Source organism: Jaculus jaculus, chromosome 18 (assembly GCF_020740685.1).
Source record: "Jaculus jaculus isolate mJacJac1 chromosome 18, mJacJac1.mat.Y.cur, whole genome shotgun sequence".
Classification (NCBI taxonomy): Eukaryota; Metazoa; Chordata; class Mammalia; order Rodentia; family Dipodidae; genus Jaculus; species Jaculus jaculus.
This window is the reverse complement of record NC_059119.1, coordinates 63,147,597-63,172,100: the sequence shown is the minus strand read 5'-3', so window position 1 is coordinate 63,172,100 and position 24,504 is coordinate 63,147,597. Positions and strand designations below refer to the sequence as shown.

Below are 24,504 nucleotides of genomic sequence, written 5' to 3'. Positions count from 1 at the left end.
CGCCCATTCTCTCTCTCTCCCCCTCTATCTGTCTTTCTCTCTGTGTCTGTCGCTTTCAAATAAATAAAATAAATAAATAAATAAATAAATAAATAAATAAATAAATAAATAAATAAATAAAATCCACGTGTCAATGTTCTAAGCCTTAGATGTGCTTCAGGATAGACTGACCACCATAAAGTGTAATAGAAACTTCTAACTAATTCCCAATAGCCAATTAGCTAACTCTGACCTAGGTATATTGTTAGGGCTCAAAATAAGAAAACTTGACATTTCAGTCAAAAAATTTAAAAATCATGTTTCCTTTCAGAATCCAGGTTTTCAGATTCTTTGTGAGAAGTCAGCTTTGGCACCAAGTCAAATTCCTTTCCAGCAATCATTAGCAAAAGTAGGGAGGAGCTTCCTATTCCAGCTGCTATGGCCTTTCCAGATGGTCCCACTACACACATCTTAGAAAACAGATGCACCGACATTTACACTTACTCGGTGTTTGCTGCCTTCAGCCAAATTGGATAGTGGCATTAGCTACTTCCTGGTTGGCTACACCCCACCTTCACCCAATCAAGATAACGTGATTCACTGCACTGCTCACCATCACCCACTCAAGATCCCGTGATTCACTGCACTGCCCACCTTCACCCACTCAAGATCCCGTGATTCACTGCAATGCCACCTTCACCCACTCAAGATCCCGTGATTCACTGCACTGCTCACCTTCACCAATTCAAAATCCCGTGATTCACTGCACTACCCACCTTCACCCACTCAAGATCCTGTGATTCACTGCAATGCCACCTTCACCCAATCAAGATCCTGTGATTCATGGCACTGCCCACCTTTACCCACTCAAGATAACGTGATTCACTGCACTGCCAACCTTCACCCACTCAAGATCCCGTGATTCACTGCGTTGCCCACCTTCACCCACTCAAGATCCCATGATTCACTGCGCTGCCCACCATCACCCACTCAAGATCCCGTGATTCACTGCACTGCCCGCCTTCACCCACTCAAGATCCCGTGATTCACTGTGCTGCCCACCATCACCCACTCAAGATCCTGTGATTCACTGCACTGCCCACCTTCACCCAATCAAGATCCCGTGATTCACTGCACTGCCCACCATCATCCACTCAAGATCCTGTGATTCACTGCACTGCCCACCTTCACCCAATCAAGATCCCGTGATTCACTGCACTGCCCACCTTCACCCATTCAAGATCCCATGATTTACTGCACTGCTAGTCTTGGGACCCTGTCTATCAATACTTGTTTCTAGAATGTCACTCTAGGTCTTTACATTTTTCTTGAAATTTAGTATGCTGTTAGATGTATCCCATTTCATCATTTATTGATCATTCAGTAAACACATGGTTTTGATACTAAAAGTTTTGCAAAAGTAAGGGCACCTCTCCTGTCTATACTCAGTACAACAAGGTACCACCTGGGGTGCAGCTGTATTGTCTGTGTATGTTTTGTGGTTTTAGCTTTAAATTAGTTTCAAATGGAAAACTGAAAGGCTCAGAATTTATTTTAATGACTTGCGTATATATCTCTAGCCTTCCACAAATACCTAGCCTGGAAGAGAAGACCACAAATTTAAAATTTAAGTTTCTGAGGGATAATAGGTTCCCTCTTTGTCCAGTGTCTCGACGGGGTAAATTGGGCTGGTCAGAGCCTGTGCTCAGGTGGGCATCTGGTTGCTCTCTGGCTGAGCAGTTTTTCTCAGCCCTGCTCCAAGGATGTCAGTTCACCTGCTCCTTTGAGCTAGCCAGGGAACATCTGCCAGTGTTTCGCCTATTATTGTGGAATGGTCACAACATGGGATGGGGCAGGAGAATGCCCCAGAAGAGTCCTTTCAGAGGGCTATGGGAGGACAGACACTAAAAATGGCAGTCTTTTGTTCCTTACAGATAAAGACAACTGTGCAATCTGAAGGCTTCTTTTGTCTGAATCTCTTGATTAACATGCTGATAAGGTTTCTCTTTCCACCCAGCCCAAGCCCCTAGCTGAGAATACTGATCTAGCTACAGTTATTTTCATTTCTTTTTGAGTAAATTCATTCACCTTCCCCCAAAACTCTTCCATGTTTCACCTGTCTTCAGCTTCTTAGCAGCCCACAGAGGAAAATACAAAGTCCATTCAAGAGGCTCCTAATGCTGGCTTCTCCCTAACAGAGGGATAACTGCTGCGCTGGCTTATCCTTCAGGCATCCTGACCTCTCTCCAGGCCACACACCTGCTGCAAGTGACAGAGGGCAGCTCCTGACTAGAGCGAAGGGGTGGCCCTCAGAGAAGGTAAAGAACGTACGGTGTCCCTTGGACATGCTCCAGGCTGTGGGGGAGACCCCAGTCTCCCTGTTGCCCTGGGGAGGATCTGTGGGATCCATCCTCTCCCTTGGCCAGCAATTCCGGGGAGCTGTGGTGCTCTGAGTTTGCCGCCCACATTGTGGGAGAGTAGTCACCTTCTCTGGCATCCCTGTGTCCAGCACGTCCCCCAGCAGACACTTGTCCAGTGGATGGCTGAGAACACTTCAGCAGACTCGGGAGAATCTGAGAGTTGGACTGAAGCCGTAGATGAGACAGGGCCTCTCAAGCCCCTTAGAAGACAACCTTAGACAAGTCAGTAAATCCCCAAGGCCCCGGGCCCTGGCTTCTGCTGGCACTATTATCTCTGCAGTGTCGGGAGGTAAGAGCCACTATGTGCCGCATTCTATAGACGAGGAAACGGAAGCACACAGACATCAGCAGCTCGCCAACAGCTAGGAAACAGACTGTGCGCCAGTTTAAGCCTTCTGTCACACTAATGCCGCTTGCCCCGGCCATACTCCACACCAAGGAGGATCCTCAGCTGAAGAGAGACAAACAGAGCTGTTCTTAAGGATTTTATAGTGACAAAAGGAATAAGCCAAAAAAAAAAAAAAATGAAGTACAACAGGGTCCATGACACTTAGCGTATAATTCAAGGAGCGGGGTCACTGCTCATAGACCCTAAGCAACAAAGGCAGCCAAGACCCCTGGGGCAGCATGAAGCACTCCTGCTCCGGGGGGCGGGGGTCTTGTCTGACTAGGGGCCAAAGGAAAGGGGCCGGAGCCCACAAGGATGTTCCCACTTATTCCTTCCTAAGCAAGGCAGACCTGGAGGACCCTGGGGAGAACCAGAGCTGCGCAGAGGCGGGGTAAGGCGACAGTTGTCACTCCACCACAGAGCTGGCGTCCTTACAGAAAGGCTGCGTGGATGTGGGAGACGACTCTTTGCAAGAGTTCACGTCATGAGCCCACCTGGATGCGCACAGCCCGAGGCAGGAGCACGCACACGCACATGCCCATGTGTCACCTACACAGACATTACACACGCAAGAGGCCTAAGACAGGAGGCCAGAGAGCACGGAGACATGTTAAAAAGCGACCTGAGGAAAGCAGAGACCTGAGCTAAATATTGAAAATAAAAAAACCTGCCAGGCCTAAAAGGCTGGAGGGGATTTGGGGAGAGAACGCAGCTTCATAGGAGTCAGAGTTAAAAGACGGGAGAACGTATTGCAAAAGTCAACGTAACGGCACCCGCCAGTACATCTCACGGCAGAGGCCGAGGCTGGGCTTGCTTGCCGCTTCCACACATCACGTGCATGGGTCTGGAATGCTCCTGGCCCAGCAGGGATGTGCCCATGCCCCCAGAGGGCAAGGAGCAGAAGAGCCATCCTTCCCAGATTCTAAGCCTGCCCCTTAGGCCCGAGCTTCCCAAAGAGGACAATGCAGAGGAATGGCACTGGTCCTTTCATGAGGTGGCCAGGAGGTCCAGGCATCCCATTCAGGAAGGACCCCAAATCTAGACTTCCAACACTGTCTACATATGAAGTTCAGTATGGTCACAAGAGAGAATTTACAGGATTGAAAGGAACACATTATATAGCCAAAAACGTGTCCCCTATTTTTCAAGATCACACTGCCTAGAGTATAGTATGAATGTTATATTTCGTGCTCTTGTGATTATGCTGCCAACCGTACCGTTACACTTCATTATACGCTAAGTGTCACGTTTTATTTTGTTAAATGTAAACACTTAAAAAATACGTTACTCCCCCCACCAAAACCTCTTACACACTAGGGAAGCACTCTATGACTGAGCTATATCCAAGTCTTACATCATATTAGTAACTTTTTAATCATATGAAGACTCCAAAATGTCCTAGATCTCTCTGCCTTTAATGGTGATGGAGACTAGAGGGAGCTCCTGTCAAAAATGTACATCCTCAGCCAGGCATGATGGCACACCCCTTTAATCCCAGCACTCGGGAAGCAGAGGTAGGAGGATCACCATGAGTTTGAGGGCAGCCTGAGACTACATAGTGAATTCCAGGTCAATCTGGTAATGAAGTGAGACCTACCTTGAAAAACCAAAAGGAAAAAAAAAGCAGTTCCTTTCTGGCCCTCATTTCATGGGTCTCAGTAAAGCTTGGGAATATGAAGAAATATATGTGTGTATGTATGTATGTATATATGCATATATCCCTTATCTCAAGTGATTGTTTAGACATTCCTTTCTAAATATTTTCTTTCTTTATATGAGAGAGAGAATGAGGGTGCCAGGGCCTCTAGCCACTGCAAACAAACTCCAGATACATGTGCTACCTTGTGCACCTGGCTTTTACGTGGGTACTGGGGAATTGAACTTGGGTCCTTAGGCTTCGCAGGCAAGTTCCTTAACCACTTAACCATCTCTCCAGCCCCCAAGTGATTTTTGACCCAAGTGGTCTCAGCTACACTGTGGGAAGCACTGCAACAGGCAACACAGAAGCCGACCAGAGTTTCAAGCCAAGGAGTGACTTAGGATCAACACACGTCTCCAAGTTTGCCAGTGAACTTGGCTATTAGTGTCAGAAACAGCAGCTTGATTACAGTGGTTCTTGGAGTGACTAAGAAGTAAGAGGATGAAAAAGCTCCAGTCAACTATTCTTCCCAAATATGTAAGAAGAAAAAAAAAATGAGGGCTAGAGAGATGGTTTAGCAATTAAGTGCTTGCCTATGAAGCCTAAGGACCACAGTTCGAGGCTCGATTCCTCAGTACCCACGTAAGCCAGATGCACAAGGTGGCACATGCATTTAGAGTTCATTTGCAGTGGCTGGAGGTCCTGGTGTGCCCATTCTATCTATCTGCCTCTTTCTCTCTCTCTGTCAGTTACTCTCAAATATAAATAAATAAAAATAAACAAAAAACTTAAATAAGAGAAAATGAGAATGGACACAAAAGAGCCTGCCCAAGAGCTTCGTTTGTAATCAGAGCAACCATAGAGTGTGACATTGTATTTAAACGGTCATCTACATCCACTCTAGCTCTGTCCTAGAATCCCAAAGAATCACACCATCCTCCGAAGGAGACGCCGGCAGCAGACTTCCTGATGGGAGAAGTGAGGGGCTGCCACCTCTCCTCATTCTCACTACCCGTTGGGTCTCTCACCTGGGGACCCCAGCAACTTCCCTCCTGTCAAGCAGCCCTGCACCACAGCTACCCTCTTGGGGCTCTGCTCCTGCCTTCCTCTTGCCCCAGCAGGTACCATGCAGTTGATGTGGGAACTGTGCTGTCTCTTGCTGACTGTCTCGAGCCTGCACACATCTTTGTAGATTAAGTCTCTTTAGTTACTTACTTCAGACTGTCTCCTACTAAATGCTATGAGATTTCCAAACCCAAAATGCTCCTGGAGCTCAAATAAGGAAGGAGTCATATCAGATAAGATTCAAAAAACAAAAAGGATCTGTGTACAAGATGTACTGGATATGGGCTTGAAAGAATGGTTAGAATTTGATAAGCAATGGAAGGCACATCATTAGTACCTCCTACATGGGATTCAAACTTACTACACATCAGCTGTTCTTACACTGCTCTAAACACTAGAGAGAGTGACTAAAGTAAGACTCAGTCTTCACTCATGTCTTTCATAACATCATGAGATTATTACTCTTCTGAGGGTCCTATTCATGGATTACTTTATTTTGTTTAAGATTTTCCTTTTTATTTTTATTTATTTGAGAGAGAGAGACAGAGAGAGAGAGAGAGAGAGAGAGACAGACAGACAGAGACAGGCAGAGAGGGACAGAGAGGGACAGAGAGAGAATGAGTGTGCTAGGGCCTCCAGCCACTGCAAAGGAACTCCAGGCACATGCGTCCCTTGTGCATCTGGCTTACATGAGTCCTGGGGAGCTGAGCCTGGGTCCCTTGGCTTTGCAGGCAAATGCCTTAACTGCTAAGCCATCTCTCCAGCCCAAGGATTCTTTATTTTAAATCTTACAAAATTTGATTGTGGTAGAATTCCACCTGTTAAGCTAACTGTAGGCAAAAGTTGTGTGTGAACTGTTTTGAGTACTTCCCTGTAAAGTCATCCCTGTCAGACCCAATAAACAGAAGCAAGGATTATGTGTGCCAAAAGATGCAGAAACATCATAAGATGCATTTTAAAGTCATGGAGACAAAGAACTCTCAAAGCAATAAGAAAGCACAAAAACCACTTTTGACTCCAAATTTACAACCAGGTTTTAATCCTACTTTAATCACTGTGTGAGCATATAATGGAACATTAGTTTAGTATTTCTCTTCCTCAAAAGGAAGTCCTAAAGATTAAAAAACTGATTTATATCAACAGAAGTTAATTTCTCAACATAAAAACATAAAATACAAGTATTTCCTAATTCATAAAGGAGGCGGAACCCTGCAACAAACATCTACCAGGAGTCAAGCTTTTTACATAAATGATGTGTTTTACAGATTATTATAAAACCGGGGCTTAAAGAAAAACAGTAATCTGCCCATGGGCACACGGCGGCAGGGTATGGCTCCCACGCTGATCCTGCAACACCTCACCGCCGCAATGCTGATACTTCCTCTGAATGCACGGACACGGCCAGGGCACAGGACACAATTTCCAGGGCAAATGCTTTCTACCTCACTTTGGGTTAAACAGAGAGCTGCCAACTCTTCACTACTGAAACTTCCTCAAAATTACTAGTGCACTTTCCTACCCTAACTTGCACTCATATTTTTCCCAGAAGACTATATTAATAAACACAAAAGCATGGTACTCTTTTTTGGTTTTTTGAGGTAGGGTCTCACTCTAACCCAGGCTGACCTGAATTCACTATGTAGTCTCAGGGTGGCCTCACAACTTATGGCGATCCTCCTACCTCTGCTCCCTAAGTGCTAGTATTAAAGGCATGTGCCACCACGCCTGGCGAAATCATGGTACTCTTAAACTAAGCCCAGAACATGTTTTACAGGAGAAGAAACATTTATATTAAATAAATGACATTTCTGGGGCTGGAGAGACGGCTTAGCAGTTAAGCACTTGCCTATGAAGCCTGGGGACCCCGGTTCAAGGTTCGATTCCCCAGTACCCACTTAAGCCAGATGCACAAGGTGGCATATGCATCTGGAGTTCGTTTGCAGTGGCTGGAGGCCCTGATGCACCCATTCTCTCTTTCTCTCTCTGCCTTTTTCTCCATCTGTCTGTCACTCTCGAACAGATAAATAAAAATAAATAAAATGACATTTCTAAAACTGTTAACTGACAGAGCAAGGAATCGTCCGCTACATTCTATCAGCGTTTCCGGGTTCTTACAATAGATACCTATGTTCATTACAAGTATAAAGGTAGTTGGAGACAGAGGAATTACAGCATTTAAGTGGCAAATCCTGGATTGCCTGTGGTGTTGTATTCACTGTCTCCTAGAAGAGACATTTCTGTAAAAGTCTCTACTCTGAGGGTGTCACTCATTTCTTCATCTATAACACAGGATTCATTACAGTTCTGACCTGTAAGAGTACTTTGAAAGCCAAGGGTTTTTTTTGTTTGTTTGTTTGTTTTTGGTTTTTCAAGGTAGGGTCTCACTCTGGCTCAGGCTGACCTGAAATTCACTCTGTAGTCTCAGGGTGGGCTCGAACTCTCAGCGATCCTCCTACCTCTGCCTCCCGAGTGCTGGGATTAAAGGCGTGCGCCACCACGCCCGGCTTAAAAGCCAAAGTTTTAATTTAACTCTTCTCTGAAATTTTATTTCTTTAGGGTCTACATGGGGGTGAGAACCCTAACCCGATTTTATAAGTCTCCACACTTCTTTCTTACACACACACACACCACCACCACCACCACCACCTGCCCCAGCACACAAGTATTTAGGGCTTTGGAAAGTTGTTTTGGCCTTTTTCCAGAAAAAGGCTAGCTTTAAAGCAAAGATATACCTAAAGCATTTGCCACATGTTTAAACTACAAACCAAAGCTGACCTTTTCTGTACATTCATGGGCACGCACATACCTGAAGCTAAATAACTTAGGTTTTGAATTCTCTCTGACTTAGCAAGGTGTTGTGAAAATGTGGTTCGGTGTAGAATACCGGAAAAAAGCTTTGTAAACGGTGAAGTGTTGGGCCATTTGACTTCCACTCCCATCGTCTCTCTCTTCCTCTTCTGACCTTTGCAAAAATGCTTTGAGTATCTCTCTTGCCTTCTACTGCTCCTAAGTGTTTGGCACAACAATCTCTGAAACAATGGCCCCATTCGCAAAACAAGGACAGTTCCACAACTTAGCACTACCCAGCCTTCTACCTAGTACGCTATTCCGGATATCCTAGCATTGGGAAATTCACTCCAGTTTCACAGTAGTAATTACAGCATCATGGGAAATAAGAAGAGAGAAAGAAAAGAAGAGAGGTCAAGGCCAGATGGCAATCTCATCTAGTAACTCAGAGCTAGACAAATCAAATGTATTTGATCTATTGTTCTTTGTTTCATTTTGGTATTTGCTATGGAGCCTTAAAACCCTACCACATCAGCAACTAATAAAGAACACAATTAATCCAATGATATCTGATCTCTCCCAGGCTGCCAGATCTGCCCTCTTTGGCACGACTCTCCCTTAGTGCAATTCCTTCCTCAAAACCTCTCTCCATACATTCCTTTAATTATATCCATCTATGAAACATTACCCTAGAAATCAAGCCGCCTGGAATGCAAGGCCTAGTAGAGGGAGACATCAGAGCAAGGACCAGATACTTCCTAGCTTAAAGGCGCACCACGTAACCTCACGGACATTAGATTTTTGCTGTTTTTACATTTTTTACATCTTTCCTTTTTTTAAATTTATTTGAGAGAGAAGAGAGACAGGAAGAGGCAGATAGAGAGAGCGATGATGGGCACACCAGGGCCTCCAGCCACTGCAAACGAACTCCAGATTTATCCGACCCCTTGTGCATCTGCTTTACGTGGGTCCTAGGGAATTGAACCTGGGTCTTTAGGCTTCGCAGGCAAACGCCTTAATAGCTAAGCCATTTCCCTAGCCCTCTTTTTTTTCATTTTTATTTAAACTTAAGTTCTACTAAAGAATACTATGGGCTACCTCAAGTCCACTGTAGGATTCTCAGTAAAGATTAACCAATCCCATCATCTAAAGCAAGGTCTGCTCCTGTTCCTTCTCAGGCATCAACCTTGCAGTCCAAACCATGCAGCTTTCTCAGCACCTTGGCGACAGGCTCCTTCTTATGCTCCATACATGCCAAGGATGTCTACCCCTCAAAGTCTACAAATGTAGTTAAAAGGCCTAAATTTAGCCAGGTGTGGTGGCTCACACCTTTAATCCCAGCACTTGGGAGGCAGAGGTAGGAGGACTGCTGTGAGCTCGAGGGCACCCTGGGACTCCATAGTGAATTCTAGGTCAGCCTGGGCTAGAGTGAAACCCTACCTCAAAAAAAAAGGCTAAATTTGTATGACTGCCTCAAACAACTGCTTTTTAAAAATATTTTTTATTTATTTGAGAGAAAGAGGCAGATAGGGAGAAAAAAAGAGAGAGAGAGAGAGAGTGAGAGTGAGTGAGTATGGGTGCGCCAGGGCCTCCAACCACTGCAAAAGAACTTCAAGATGTATGTGCCCCCTTGTGCATCTGGCTTACGTGGGTTCTGGAGAATCGAACCAGGATCCTTTGACTTTGCAGGCAAATGCCTTAACCACTAAGCCATCTCTCCAGCCCTGAACAACTGCTTTTATAATTTCCTAAACTGGCACACACCAAATGAACATACTAACATATAATTTTTCACTACCTGACTTTTGTCTTTTTCTTGTTGAGTCACACTATATGACTACAACCAAGTCTTTCTCTCAGTTTGTATCTCATTGTTTACACAAAGCAAAATTTTTGTTTTATTAACTTTGAAATGGCTAAATGACTATCTAATTGTACCACATGAGCTTACAATTATTCCAAGACCATTAATTTTTTTTAGAGGGCCAATTCTTTGGTACTTTACAGAAATAATTTCCTATCACTATGAAAAGCGTGGCTTGTGTAGTACTGCAATATTCTTCAGCCTTGCTGAGAACAGAGAAAACAACTCAACTATAAAATTGGATATACAAATTTGAGTAGCTCCTAAAGAATAAAGGTCGTCCCAAATATCAAAGCAAGACCTTTAGCTAATAAAGTAAAAAAAAAAAAAAAATTAAGCGATCCATCTTCCCTTGATTCTTCTGCTTATTTTAGTTCCAAAAGGAACTTTCTCTGAATTGCTGAGATGTTTAAGTTTATTAATATGAAATCACTTTTAAAAGTTATGATCGCCAGGTGTGGTAACACACACCTTTAATCCCAGCAGAGGCAGAGGTAGGAGGATCACTGTGAGTTTGAGGCCACCCTGAGATAACATAGTGAATTCCAGCCTGGGCTAGCGTGAGACCCTACCTTGAAAAAACAACAAAAAAAAAATTATGATCCTTTATATAAATTCAAAGGTATTAGCATGCAAAAAAATTTAGATTGCATCACAGTAGGGAGGAGGACTATGGCAGGGAATGAGAATTCAGACTATCCCCGCCTCCCTAAAAGAAATGAAACGATATAAGCCTCTATTCTCCCTTGCTTTCCTAATCAGCAAGCAAATATTTCCACAGACACCATCCTGCGTTTGCCAATCAACACACGAGGCATAACCTATTTGAGTCAGAGGTGTAACACACCCATATACTACACTTCAGTTTAGAAGAGTGAGCATCCTCCACAGGACTGAGAAGACAAGCCTTGGGTCCTGATGAACTTATTAATAAACTGAGCATGCTGTGAATCACATGGGTAATTTCACTTGACACACTATTAGCATGACGCACACCCAGCTGTTGTGGAGGCCACGTGGGAGATAGCCGCTTCTCTACTAACCGAAGGTAAGAAAGAAATTCAGAGTTGAACCAGGGCAGGATTGCTTAACTCTCTTTCCACATACTTCAAGTGTGTTTTATTTTAAACAGTGAAAGGGCACAGAAGTGAGTATGCCAGTGTTGGGCTCAGAAGTCACCTCCAGCCTGCAGGTTATGAGCAGCAGAAGTAAGTCTGAGCATGAAGGAATTCCATATGATAAATGAAATCCCTAAAGACATCAATAACAGCCAAAGAAAGCCAAGCTGAGGACAGTGAATCAGGATCCCTTCTCAAGTGCACACACTTGCTGATCAAATACACTAGAAATAATAATGCTTGAGCGAATTTTCCCAAGGCAATTACCTTCCGCCTGGGGCTAGACCCATTATCTAACCATACTCCATCAACAACTTCCATTCAAGACAAAATACTCCCAAACTTTCCTTGCTGAAGAAAAATGGCGCTGCTCCCGCGCCCCCCCCCCCCCGCCACATCCAAATACAGTTTATTTCTCGGTCACCCTGAGGCCCTTTAAACCATCAACTCGACCGGCCTCCTTTAAAGTGCAAGCCTCCCCTAGACGTCCAAACGCTTCCCTGGAGGTGGGGTGAGGGCACAGGGGGGCTGCTTCTGGGCACAGAGCTGCCGCAACTTTCTCGCTAGAGAAACCCTGGCATCATGATGAGCTCACTTTTCACTTTTATTTTATTTTATTTTATTTTATTTTATTTTTGTTCATAACCTCTCCTCCTGCCAAACTGTTGCCTTTCCAGCCACACTTCAACGCAAAGTGTCCTCAAGCGCTGGAGCGTTTGAAGAGCCGTCCACGCTGGGTCCTGGGCACTCGGCGCGCCCTGACCATCCTCATCCTCTCGGGCAGTCGTGGCCAGAGCCTCTCTACCTGGCAGCCTCGGCGCTCCTCCGCGTGCCCCATGCCCGCCGGGGGGCTCGCGGGGCAGGGACAAGCATGCACCCGCGCGCACGTCTGTCCCCAGCGACGCCGCCCGCGCCCACCCCCGCCCGTGGGTGGGTGGGGGTGGGCACGCCGGGCACCGAGGCAGGCAGCCGGCGCGAGCGGTCGAGGGGGACAATGCCAGCCTGTCGCCATCCCCCCCAACCACCTCGCCTGCCGTCCTTCCTGCCAGGCGGCGGCCAGAGTGACACCGGCCCCAGCCCCCATCCGCCTCCCCAGCCGGGTAGCGGGGGGCCGGCAAGGGGGGACGGGCCGGGCGCTATGCCCGAGACCCTGCGCTCCGGGTACCTGGTCGATGGGCAGTTGCACGGCGTTGCTGAGCGGCTGCAGTAGGGTGGAGCCTGTGGTGCTGGTGGTGGCCATGGCCGGGCCTCGGCGTGGCATCGATCGCTCCGCTGCCCGCTCGCCGCTCTCGCCACGATGGGGAGCGACGCCGCCGCCGCCGCCGACGACGACGATGGAGATGCAGCGGCGCGCCCGCCCCTGGGCCGCCCGCGGTCGGCCGGAGAGCGCCGCGCGGGGAGGGGCCGGGGGCGGAGCCTGCCCTCGCCACGCCCGCCAGGCCCCCGCCGCGCCCGCCCGCCCGCCCGCACGCCGGCACGCCGCCGCGCGGCCCCTCCCGCCGCGCCCCCTCCCGCTGCGGACTTCCAGCAGCTTCCAGCGCCCCCTCCCCACCTTGCGCGCTCTCGCGCCAGACATCCATCCGCCGCCCAATCACCGCGCGGCGCCCCGGCGGCCGCAGCCAATAAGAACTCGCCGCACGAGCCACGCCCCCTTCTTCGCGCCCGAGGACCTGCGCGCGCGGCGGAGGGGGAGCCGAGGCGCGGCGTTGGTCCCTGTCGGGGGGGCGTCGGGGGGCGTGTTCGCCTCCGCCTCATGCTCGTTTCCTTTCTCTGCTGGCTGGGGCGACGCCTCCACATCGCCGAGACGGTGGACAACAAAGGGGCTCCGGGTGGCGGCCAGACAAAGAGGGAATGTTAGGGATGCAGCCGAGCCCGCGACACAGGGCGAGGGGGGAAGTTGGGAACAAAGCTTGGGAACGCGAGGGCAGCGGAGCAAAAATAAACTAAAATAATGAAAAATAAAAGTGGCTTAGCTAAAAAGTGCCTTTTGTCTCCGAGACTGTGGTGCAAAAGCCCAAAGTTGAGGAAATGCTGGTGGTGTGACCTGCTCCTCACCTGGGCCTTGCTGGAGGCGAGGTCCGGCAGTGGGCTGGGAGGGAGACTGTCCCGTTGGGCAGGGTTCAAGTTGAATTCTTTGATAGCCCACGTTCAAGGTCCCGCCTCCTAAAGGACCGGCTGCTTTGCCTGCCAGCATCTCTGCACCGCAGGAGCAGCTCTCCTCAGACGCGAGTTCGCCTCCAGGGAGGTTAGTTTGCGTGTGTGTCACACATGCGTATGTTCATCCTCACCCCCAACTTGATGAAGGTGAGACATTGGAGCTGGGAAATGCCAGTACCGACTTCTCAGAAGCTCGGAGATTTGAAATTTGGTCTAGAAAGAATATGGAGAATAAAACATTACTTTAAAAGGCTAGACTGGGGCTGGAGGGGTGGCTTAGCAGTTAAGGAGCTAGCCTGCAAAGCCTAAGGACCCAGGGTCGATTCCCCAGGACCCACGTAAGACGGATGCGTTAGGTGGCACATGCATCTGGAGTTCGTTTGCAGTGACTGGAGGACCTGGCGTGTCCATTCTGTCTCTCTCATAAATAAATAAAATAAAATAATTTAAATTTATTTACTTGACAGCGACAGACAAACACACACAGAGAGAGAGAGAGAATGGGCTCATCAAGGCCTGCAGCCACTGTAGACGAACTCCAGATACATGCACCCACCACCTTGTGCATCTAGCTTATGTAGGTACTGGGGAATCGAGCCTCCGACTGGGGCCCTTAGGTTTCACAGGCAAGTGCTTAACCGCTAAGCCATCTCTCCAGGCCCCCCCCCCAGTTTTTTTTAAACAGAATACTTAGTCTCCACCATAACCGTGTGAGCTGGGTCCTGTAACCACCTGCAACCTAGAAAGGAAATTACAGAAAAATTACATAACTTGACCAAGAGCTAACTATTAGTGAAAGAAATGGAATCCAAGTAATCTAGCACCATGCCTGACCTCAACACAAGACCCCATTTCCCTGTAGCATGCCCACTGCAGAGAGTCTTGTCACCTATGAGACACACCACTTTCTGGAGGACCAGTAGTGTTCAATAGTAAGAGTACAGTGCTTTAGTGAGTCCATCTGTGCACTTGGCTGTCTCCGAAAAGGAGAGAATTGAATTGGTCAGGACACTTCTTTCCTACCTAACATGCTCAGGGTGGTCAACTTAATCTTAGCTTGGCAGCTTTTTTAGCCCATGATGAAGACAGGAGAGAAAGAACAATTTAAAAATGAAATCTCATTTTCCCTGAGGCAATGTTCCAATGAGAGCTGTGACCAAATAGAAAGCAAACTTGTTCAATAAGCTGCTCATTAAAATATCCTAAAAATCTGGACCTGTCTATTAATATAATCTTGGAGGGAGAGACCACTATTTTCCTGTCTTCTCCACTTCGGGGAAGTGTAGAGGAAGTGTACAGGTGGCTGAACATATGAACTGACAGAAAAAATACAATTTTAAAAGCTTAAAAGGTGGGTGTTGGAAATGTATTGCAACCTAAAGTAGGCAGCACAAAGATGTAATTACAGAACAAGAACAAATGATACCAAAAGGAGTTTCCTTTTTTTTTTCTTTTTTTTTTTAATTTTGGAACAACAGGACAGTCTCTTGAGAGGGGTTCTGTTACCAGAGTCCTGAGCCAGAGGCCATCTCAGCTCAGTGAAAGCTGACAAAAGTAACTGAAGGTAGGAAAGGAAGTTGATCAAAACGGTCACTTTGGAGACAGAAAGTAAGCACTTCAGCCCATCTGTGGTGAGCAGTAGGAAAACTTAGGAAAGGGAGAGAAGTATGCCCAATCAAGGAGCCTTGGTCAGACTTGGTCTGGTCTGGTTGACCATTACCTCAGTTCTGATTGTGCAAAAAGGTTCCTAGAGAACTCCTTATTGCTCAAGGGGCTAGTCACGGTCACTGAGATGGTGGCTTCTGCTTCAGGGTGACCTCATCATGGGGTGAACTGTCTTTCTAGACTCTGTGTTCCTGGAATGCAAGGTGACTACACAGGTTCAGAACAACAACTAGAGAATTTTGGGCACCTTCTTGTGGGAGGTTCTGGAGCAAAGCACTGTTAGGAGCTAATAGTAAGATACCCTATCTTGGTGCCTTCAGCCTTGAAGGGAGGTGCGGTAGGTTACCACCAGTTTTCAAATAAGCATTCCTTTGAATGATTAACCTGCTTACTGGTAGAGTTGGGCAGGAAATCTGACCCAAATTAAAGGAGTCGGATACAAAATGAAGGTAGAGATGCTTTTGTCCTGTTTTGGATTCCCTCGGGGGCCCAAGTGATAAGTCAGTGCTTTTTAGCAAAAGCAGTTTCTAGGTACCTGTTAAAACTCCGTGAAATTATTTACTTTGATATCTAGAAAGGGAAAGACTGTTAGCCCCCTGGGAATTTTTAGTTGTGTGAGAGCATAGGCCATAGATAAAATATCCTGGAGTAATTATTAATAGTTTAAATTTTGGAGTCAGACAGGTCTAGGTTTTTAAATTTGATTTAATTTAATTTATTTTCAAGGAGAGAGAGAGAGGGAGGGAGGGAGGGAGGGAGGGAAAGAAAGAAAGAAAGAACAGACAGAGAGAGAATGGGCATGCCAGGGCCTCTAGCCACTGCAAATGAACTCCAGATGCATGTGCCCCCATGTGCATCTGGCTTACATGGGTCCTGGGGAATCAAATCTGGGTCATTTGGCTTCTCAGGTAAGTGCCTTAACCACTAAGCCATCTCTCCAGCCCAGGTCTAGGTTTTATGCCATCACCACCATTTATTGGTAAGATACAGAATGTTTCTAAACCTTACTTTCCTCATAACGTAACTGTGGGTTAGAAAAGCATGCCTGTATGAAAAGGTCAGGACATGGTAAAGCTTGAGATAGAAATACTAAAGGATTTACTAAAGAAATAGAAACAACTGGAAATATAGCAAGAGACAGGAAAAGACATAAGGACTTGGTGAGATGATGAGGCTGAGAAGTATTGTGTTGTCTATCAGTGAGGCTGGAGGGAGACCCAGGAAGACAGGTGGTGGAGCGCCACTCCATGCCCACATGCCTGAGAATAACGAAGCTAAATAAGGTAGTTCAGTCAGGACACAAAAGCCAGCAACATCAATGTCTCAGGAACTGAGGCAGCGCATGTCCCAACTTGAGCAGCCCTCCGTCTGCCACAGAGTTCTTTTCAGCCCAGATGATGGCCACCCATAGTGAAGAGTGCAATTCCTTCCTCACTCTTACCAGGTCAAATGCTAATCTCTTCTAGAAACATCCCCACAAGCCTAACCAAAACTGATGTTTTATTATTTGGGCCTCTTGTCAGTCCAGTCACGTTGGCATATTAAATTAACCATCCAAAAGATTTAATGTATGGTTGGTTTTTCTCTTACAAAAATACTTAAAGGGAAGAGAAAGGAAGGTACTTAATAGGTTGATATTGTATATATGTAAGTACAATGATTGAGATGGGGAGGTAATATGATGGAGAATGGAATTTCAAAGGGGAAAGTGTCGGGGGGGGGAGGGAGGGAATTACCATGGGATATTTTTTTATAATCATGGAAAATGCTAATAAAAATTTTAAAAAAATAAATAAATAAATACTACATCTCAGGGTTGGGAAGATAGCTCAGTTGGCAAAGTGCTTGCCATGCAAGCATTGGAACCCAAGTTTAATCCCCAGAACCCATGTATACAAAATAGCTGGGCATGGTGGCACATGCCTGTAGTCCCTGTGCTGGGGAAATGGAGACAGACGATCCCTGGAGCTTGTTGGCCAGTCAATTCAACCTCCTTGGCAGACTGGCACAGTGAAAGACTGCCTCATCAAAAGTGGGCAGTGCCTGGGGAGTGATACCTGAGGTGGTCCTCTGGGCTCCACATTCACATGCACAACTAGATTTAACTGCTTCACAATGTATACATATAGCATAGCATCAGGTGGTAATAAATATGTACAGTTTGTCAGCTATGCCTTAAATTTGAAAATACTACATCTTTATGGGGGGGGAGGTTGGTTTGGGGAATTTTTTAGGAGGCTAGTTTGAGGCAGGGTCTCACTCTTGCCCAAGATGGCCTGGTACTCACTAATGTATCCCAAACAGGCATCAAACTCATAAGCCATCCTCCTACCTTAGCTTCCAAGTGTGGGGATTAGAGGCATGAACCACCATACTCAGCTACATCTTTATGTTTGTTTTTAATATTTTTTATTTATGTGAGAGAGAAAGAGGCAGAGTGAGAGAGAGAAAAAGAATGGGCATGCCAGAGCCTCTACCTACTGCAAATGAATTCCAGACATATGTGCCATCTTGTACATCTGGCCTGCTTTGGTCCTGGGGAATCAAATCTGGGTTCTTTAGCTTTGCAGGCAAGCACCTTAACTGCTAAGCAATCCCTCCAGCCTGTCTTTATGTTTTTAATAAAGAAACTGAGACCCACATTTTAAGTTAACAACTCGATGAGATTATAAACTGGATAGGCTTCTTGCCCAGTATCTGCTAACTAGCCAGCAACTCTTAAATGGGAATAAAGGAGAAAGAAATTAATTATGTGTAATTACTGTGATGCCTCGGATAACATCTAACAACCCACGAAAGGTTCCCATGTTCTTAATTCTTAAAAACATTAATTTAGTACTTACTTTGTTCAAAAAACTAGTAGGATGCTGTCAAGAATAAATGATGCTTTTGGGCAAAGAAAGAAAGCATGTGGACACAACAGTAAGGTATTAGAAGCACAAAATAATTACAACTATCAAGGTCATTTATTTTTATTTATTCACTTGAGAGTGACAGATAGAGAAAGAGGCAGATAGAGAATGGGCGCACCAGGGCCTCCAGCCACTGCAAACGAACTCCAGACACATGTGCCCCCTTGTATATCTGGCTTATGTGGGTCTTAGGGAATTGAGCCTTGAACCGGGATCCTTAGGCTTCACAGGCAAGCACTTAACCACTAAGCCATCTCTAAAGCCCAAGGTTATTTTTTTTTAATGTTACAAAGAAGCTACGGGTTGTGGGGAAATGGCTCAGTGGGTGAGAGCTCTTTCCACACGAGTGTGAGAGCCTGAGATGGCTTGAGCTCAATGACTAGCCCCCATGTAAAAAGCCACGCACGGCTACAGAGACCTGGAACCCTAGTCCTGTGGGAGATGGAGATAGGAGAATTATTGGGGCTCCACAGGTTAGTCAATCTAACAAACGAAATGATTAATAAAAATAGCAGGTCCAGGATCAGTGAAAGAGACACTGAGTGTGGAAGACTGAAAGAGGAGGACACCCAGCATTCTCCTCTGGCCTCTGTATGTGTACATGGGCGTGCGTCTGCCCACACGCATGTGCAAGCACTACACATATAGCACACAATACACCAAATTTTATTTATTTTAGTTTTAATTTTGTATTTATTTTTGTTTTTTTGAGGTAGGGTCTCACTCTAGCCCAGGCTGACCTGGAATTCACTATGTAGTCTCAGGGTGGCCTTGAACTCACAGCAATCCTCCCACCACTGCCTCCTGGGTGCTGGGATCAAAGGCATGAGCCACCACACCCAGCTCCAAATTTTTTTTTTTTTTAAAAGATACTATTTCTATAGAATAAAGAAATTTGTTTGAAGTCAAAAGACCTGAATTGTTTGATTTTTGTTTTGTTTTTCTAGGTAGGGTCTCACTCTAGCTTAGGCTGACCTGGAATCCACTATGTAGTCTCAGGGTGGTGTTAAACTCACGGTGATCCTCCTATCGCTGCCTCCCAAGTGCTGGATTAAAGGTGTGCACCATCATGCCCAACAAAAGACCTGAACTGTAATTCTGAATTTTACACTGAATGCCTGTGAAGTTTAGAAATCTTGATTTCATCATACCCACATTTCCCCACTGTTACATTAGATAGTGACTTCACAAGAGTGAAGAGTGATTATGGCATGAAGTTAGTAAGAGAGACTGTTGTTAAAGATGATAGTGACTGGTCCAGGTTGACCTGGAATTCACGCTGGAGTCTCGGGGTGGCCTTGAACTCACAGTGATCCTCTTGCCTCTGCCTCCCAAGTGCTGGGCTTAAAGGTGTGTGCCACCATGCCTGGCTAATAAAGGTTTTAATATAGTCACATGTCAAGAGTTAACTACCTTCAACCAAAGTATAAGCACCCTGAACAGTGTTCATGGGTGACAAGATGGCATGTGGCTGAGCCCTTGTCTGACTCTCATTCTCACCTCTGAAAATGGCTATGTTAATTAAAGTTTGCCACAATAAAATGCTCCCTTCTCAATTTATTTTTAACTGGAATAAACCACTCAGAAGAAATGAATAATCTGCCAAACAACTTTTGTTTTTGTAAGAAATGGCATGTGTCATGAAATCAGAGCTCTTGGGCAATCATTTAGCCAATTTTATATCCTTTGATCCTGAAATCACTTAGAGATGAAGAACATTGAACTATACACATTACAATAAGGCCAGCCAGCTGGTTGGCACTCTTTTATGCTCACAAGGTAACCTTTAAGCTAAGACCAAACACTGAAACTGAGAAAATCAATTGCCAAGTCCTGATATATCACAATTAGGAAATCACAAGAAAACAAACAAGAGGTGTCAAACACAATCCATGCCCTGGCCTACCTGTTTTCTGACCCTGCTATTCGTGAGGTCCATGACGATATACAAATAACTTATGTTTCATTGCCTACATGTGAAGAGTATAGAAAACTGGATTTCAGTGACCCCCCTCTTTCACTAAGTTACATGATTCCCAAGAATTTCTGGGGCTTACTCTGTCTCCATGAGCCTAACATTCAACTTTGGTTTGTTTGGCTAAAGTATGCAAACAAAATTTAATATGATTCATCAATTCAGGAAATAATATTGCTATTCAGTTGTTTCACATGTTTGAGAACTGCTACTCTATTATTTTTCTAATCAACCTTTCTCCTTTGACATGTATTATTTTTCAGTGATCTGTGAAGATATCTATTTTAAATCTCTGTATTTGGGGAGAATTGTATTTTTCTTTCAGATTTGGAGGGGTTTCACCTTTATATGCATGAGTCATATCTCTTAAAATAATATCCCCAGTCAGGCTTGGTGGCTCACATCTGTAAAGCCAGCACTTAGGAAACTGAGGCAGGAAGATTGCTATGAATTCCTTGGCTACATAGTGAGTTCCAGACCATATAAATAAACCTCCTTTGAGGGATGTGTAAATGGCTCAATAAAGAGAACTTGCTGTGTAAGCCTAACAACTGGAATTTGGATCCCCAAAACCCACATAAAGCCAAATGGGCAGTAATGTATTTGTCCATAATCTCAATGCTCTTTGACAGTGGGAGGCAGGGTGAAGAGAAGTCTACTCTGGCCTTTACAGTAGCCAAAAAGAGAGAGAGAGAGAGAGAGAGAGAGAGAGAGAGAGAGAGAGAGAGAGGGAGAGAGAGAAACTATCTCAAACAAGGTGGAAGTCAAGAACCAACACCCCAAGGTTGTTCTCTAACTTCCACATGTGTGCACACATACACATGTACACATCATACATGCACATACATACCTAATTTTTAAATACCTTTTGTGCTTTTTACTGGGTAAATATGTAGTCAGTAACCCCTGACCATTAGGTATAGAAGCACAAAGTATAAACTCTCTCATGCTTCCATATGTCTACATAATAGTGTTTACATCCAAGTTATGAAACAACCATAAACCATTACAACCACCCAGGTTTCATCATAACCACCGCCTCACTGTCACCACCTACAGCATTTATTACATCAGCTTGAGACACTTCCCTGGGTAAGAAGGCCTCATTTTTCTCCGTTTTGCCTAATACTTCAAGTTTTTTTTTTGCGTATCTGCAATTTCAAGAAGAGTTCCTTGCTGAGACCTATTGACATATTATGGCTCTTCTAAATCGTCTGTCTTACTCCTGGTGAAGGAGGCCCAGTCACCCCCCTCCTTGTCAGCTGATTTCTCTGAATGTGGCTGAACCTCTCAAACAGCATGTTTTCTATTAAGCATTCTCTGCTTAAAGCCTCATCCCTTCATTGCCTCCAGAGCAGAGTTAGGAACAAGAGCCATCTCCACTCGTAAAGTCTACAGTTACCACATCTAACCTAGTTCTCTTGCCAAAGGGCTTGCTCTCCATGACAGGCGACTCTTCAAGTACATGAGGTCCATGCTAAAGAATGTCCTTATCATCAGATAACACCAGGTTTCGATTGCATCAAATTATCTTTTAATTAATTTTCCATTTGAAAGCAGATATGAGTCCTTCCTATTTGGATTTTTGTATGTAAGGTCTGATCTAGACCTTAAAACATTATATATCACAAGGCAGCTAACCCTAAAAATAAGTAGTGGAAGAGATGCCAAGCACTCCCAGGACACTTCAACCATTATATTGTTATTTTTTTAACCATTTTTTTCTTTATTAGTAATGTACATACTCAGTATGTAAACAGCATATGTTGCTACTATGCTTACCCTCATCCCTGTCCTCCCCCCCCCCCGAAGGGACCCTCCTCACTGGGGATGCCCATTATCCCCATGGGATTGTGGGTCGTACATTATGAGGGAAGCTGTCAGTTATAGGGAAGAGGCAATGTCTCTGTGCATAATGTCCCAACTTATGGCTCTAACAATCTTTCCACTTCCTCTTCTGTGAATTTCCCTGAGCCATGTTGGGTTCATTTTAGGTCTACTTCAATAATGAGGTCTTGTAGCCTCTGTGTCTCTGGATATCTGGTTTGCTAGGAGTTGAGTGTTCTCTGTGTCTGTCTCCTTCACCCTTGTGCTGGTACCAGGTTCACCAAGAAAGCAGAACTCTTGCTCATTTCCCTAATTACTCTGTGGTTTCAGCTGGAGCCCTGGTGAGGTACAATGGGCTGATTCTCTCCTCAGGTTCTGCGTCCATCTGAAAAAGAGAAGCAGATTCTCCAACAAAGAGTGAAGTCATCACTTGAGAAATGGGATAACCATTATTAATTTAGAGATAATTTAATAGATGTAGGCCCTCTTGTAGCCCAAGATTGGCAGGAGCTTGATATTGGAGAGCAGGCTTGTTTTTTGGATATGATTCTGACTGGTTTCCTAGCTCCAGCTATGGGTTCCATTCCACTGAGCAGATCCATTAGCCAATCCAAGAATAGTTGGTTACCTACCATGGCTGTGTGCCACTGTTGCACTTGGGTGAGCATCATGTCATGCTGTTTGTTACTGAGTGGCTTAGACCACAAGTTGCTTGGACAGATGTTGGTCATTTCCCCCGGGAGCTCACGTAGCACCTTCTGGCACTAGACACGCTAACTGTCTGGGGACTGGCTGTCTTCCAGATTCCAGCCATATCTCTCCATGTTCCGTACAGACAGCATATGGTGTCTTTGGCAGTAGGGTCTTACCATTAACCTTTGATGGGTAACCAAGTGCTCTGACAGAAGCTTGTCTTCTTTTGGGAAACCTTGTAGATCTCTGTAATCAACAGCTCATTGTGGATGTTAACCGCATCCTTGTACTAGGAGTTACAGGCCAATGACAAGGGAAAAGAAGGAAGACAAAGGTAATATAAAAGAGAGGAGAGAGAGGGAAGAAAGAGGGAAGCAGAAGAAAATTAATGTTATTCCTCATTATATCCTCTCCAGGACCCTTTGATTCAGGTGTTCCCTTATTTTATTGAGATATGAAGGGGTAGGATTGTTTAGGCCTCACTAGATACAGCAGTTGGGTGCTAGAACCAGACTGCCTGAGTTTGAAGCCTGCTAATGACTTACTTGGTTTTGTACAGACTGATATACCTCCTTGGGCCTCAATGATATCATCTCTCAAATGGAAATCAGAATGATTTACTGTGCTAATTAAACAACCTAATACACAAAGAATTTAATGGTAACACCTTAAGCTCTCCATATATACTAGATATCACCTCCTAACCATTTTTGTTATAGAAACTACAGATCTTGCAGCATACAACACATTATTACTTGTGCTAAATAACAGGTTGAAGTGTAGATTAACAACACATTGCTTTAGTCAGTTTATCTCTCTAAAATGGTAAGGAAAGAATTGTGATGATTATGACTCTGAATACAAAGAGGATAAATTAAGTGGCTTAATAAAATTCTAATCTACTTCACCTTGAAAACACTTAGCAGAATTTTACATTTACAGAAATAAATAGTGACATATAGTTTTAAACTCTTCCTTCTTCTTAAGTGCTGGGAAATATACTGTGGTAGGTGTGTGTGTGTGTGTGTTTAGTAGTCAGTATCTATTCTGATCTGTACAACCTACACACTAGGAAAAGGATTTAAAAAATACAAAAAGCTGGGCATGGTGGTACATGCCTTAGTCCTAGCACTCCAGAGACAGACAGGAGGATTTGCTACAAGTTTGAGGCCAGCCTGATCTACACAGTGAGTTTCAGGGCAACCAGGGCTACATGGTTATATATTTTTAAAATATTTTTTATTAACAACGTCAATGATTATAGACAATATCCCATGGTAATGCCTTCCCTCCCCTCCCCCAGTTTCCCTTTTGAAACTCCAATCTCCATCATATCCCCTCCTCTCTCAATCAGTCTCTCTTTTATTTTGATGTCATGATCTTTTCCTCCTATTATGATGGTCTTGTGTAGGTAGTATCAGACACTGTGAGGTCATGAATATCTGGGCCATTTTGTGTGGGGGGGAGCATGTTGTAAGAAGTCCTACCTTTCCTTTGGCTCTTACATTCTTTCCACCACCTCTTCTGCAATGAACCCTGAGCCTTGGAAGGTGTGATAGAGATATTGCAGTGCTGAGCACTTGTGTCACTTCTTTCTAGCAGCATGATGCCTTCTGAGTCATCCCAAGGTCACTGCCATCTGAAAAGAGAAGATTCTCTACCAAATGCTAGAGTAGCATTAATATAAGGGTATGAACATTAACAGAAGTGCTTACTGGGCAGTTTGATAAGCGTAGTATATACATTTAGCCAGACAGCAGCAGATGTTACACCTCTAGGGCTCATGACTACCCCTGTATTAAGTTTTCAGTATCAGGGATGTATTCCCTCCCATGCAGCTGGCCTCTAGTCCAATTAGAGGGCAGTTGGTTTCCACCATGACAGACAGGCCACTGTTGCACCCGTTGGCTCATTTGGCCTGGCTGGCCAAATATAAGGCTTGCAGTGTCCACTGTTGAGTATCTTCACTGGTGATTTCTCTTTCTCCCATTGAACTGCATGCAGAATGGCCTCTT

The 24,504-nt window shown here is 45.1% G+C and overlaps 1 protein-coding gene across 6 annotated transcripts in view; it reads right to left on the bottom strand.

The window, feature by feature from the left end:
* Mboat2 (membrane bound O-acyltransferase domain containing 2) overlaps window positions 1-12,570 on the bottom strand; it is a 179,247-nt gene extending 166,677 nt beyond the window's left edge. For 3 of the 6 annotated variants that reach the window (XM_004660061.2, XM_045137475.1, XM_045137479.1), the window contains exon 1: window positions 12,426-12,570. In XM_004660061.2, coding sequence (XP_004660118.2) covers window positions 12,426-12,521 — 96 coding nt within the window. In that variant the 5' untranslated portion in view covers window positions 12,522-12,570. The remainder of the gene's footprint in view (window positions 1-12,425) is intronic. The other 3 variants (XM_045137477.1, XM_045137478.1, XM_045137476.1) reach the window with 2 other exon arrangements.
* Between the last annotated feature and the right edge of the window lie 11,934 nt (window positions 12,571-24,504).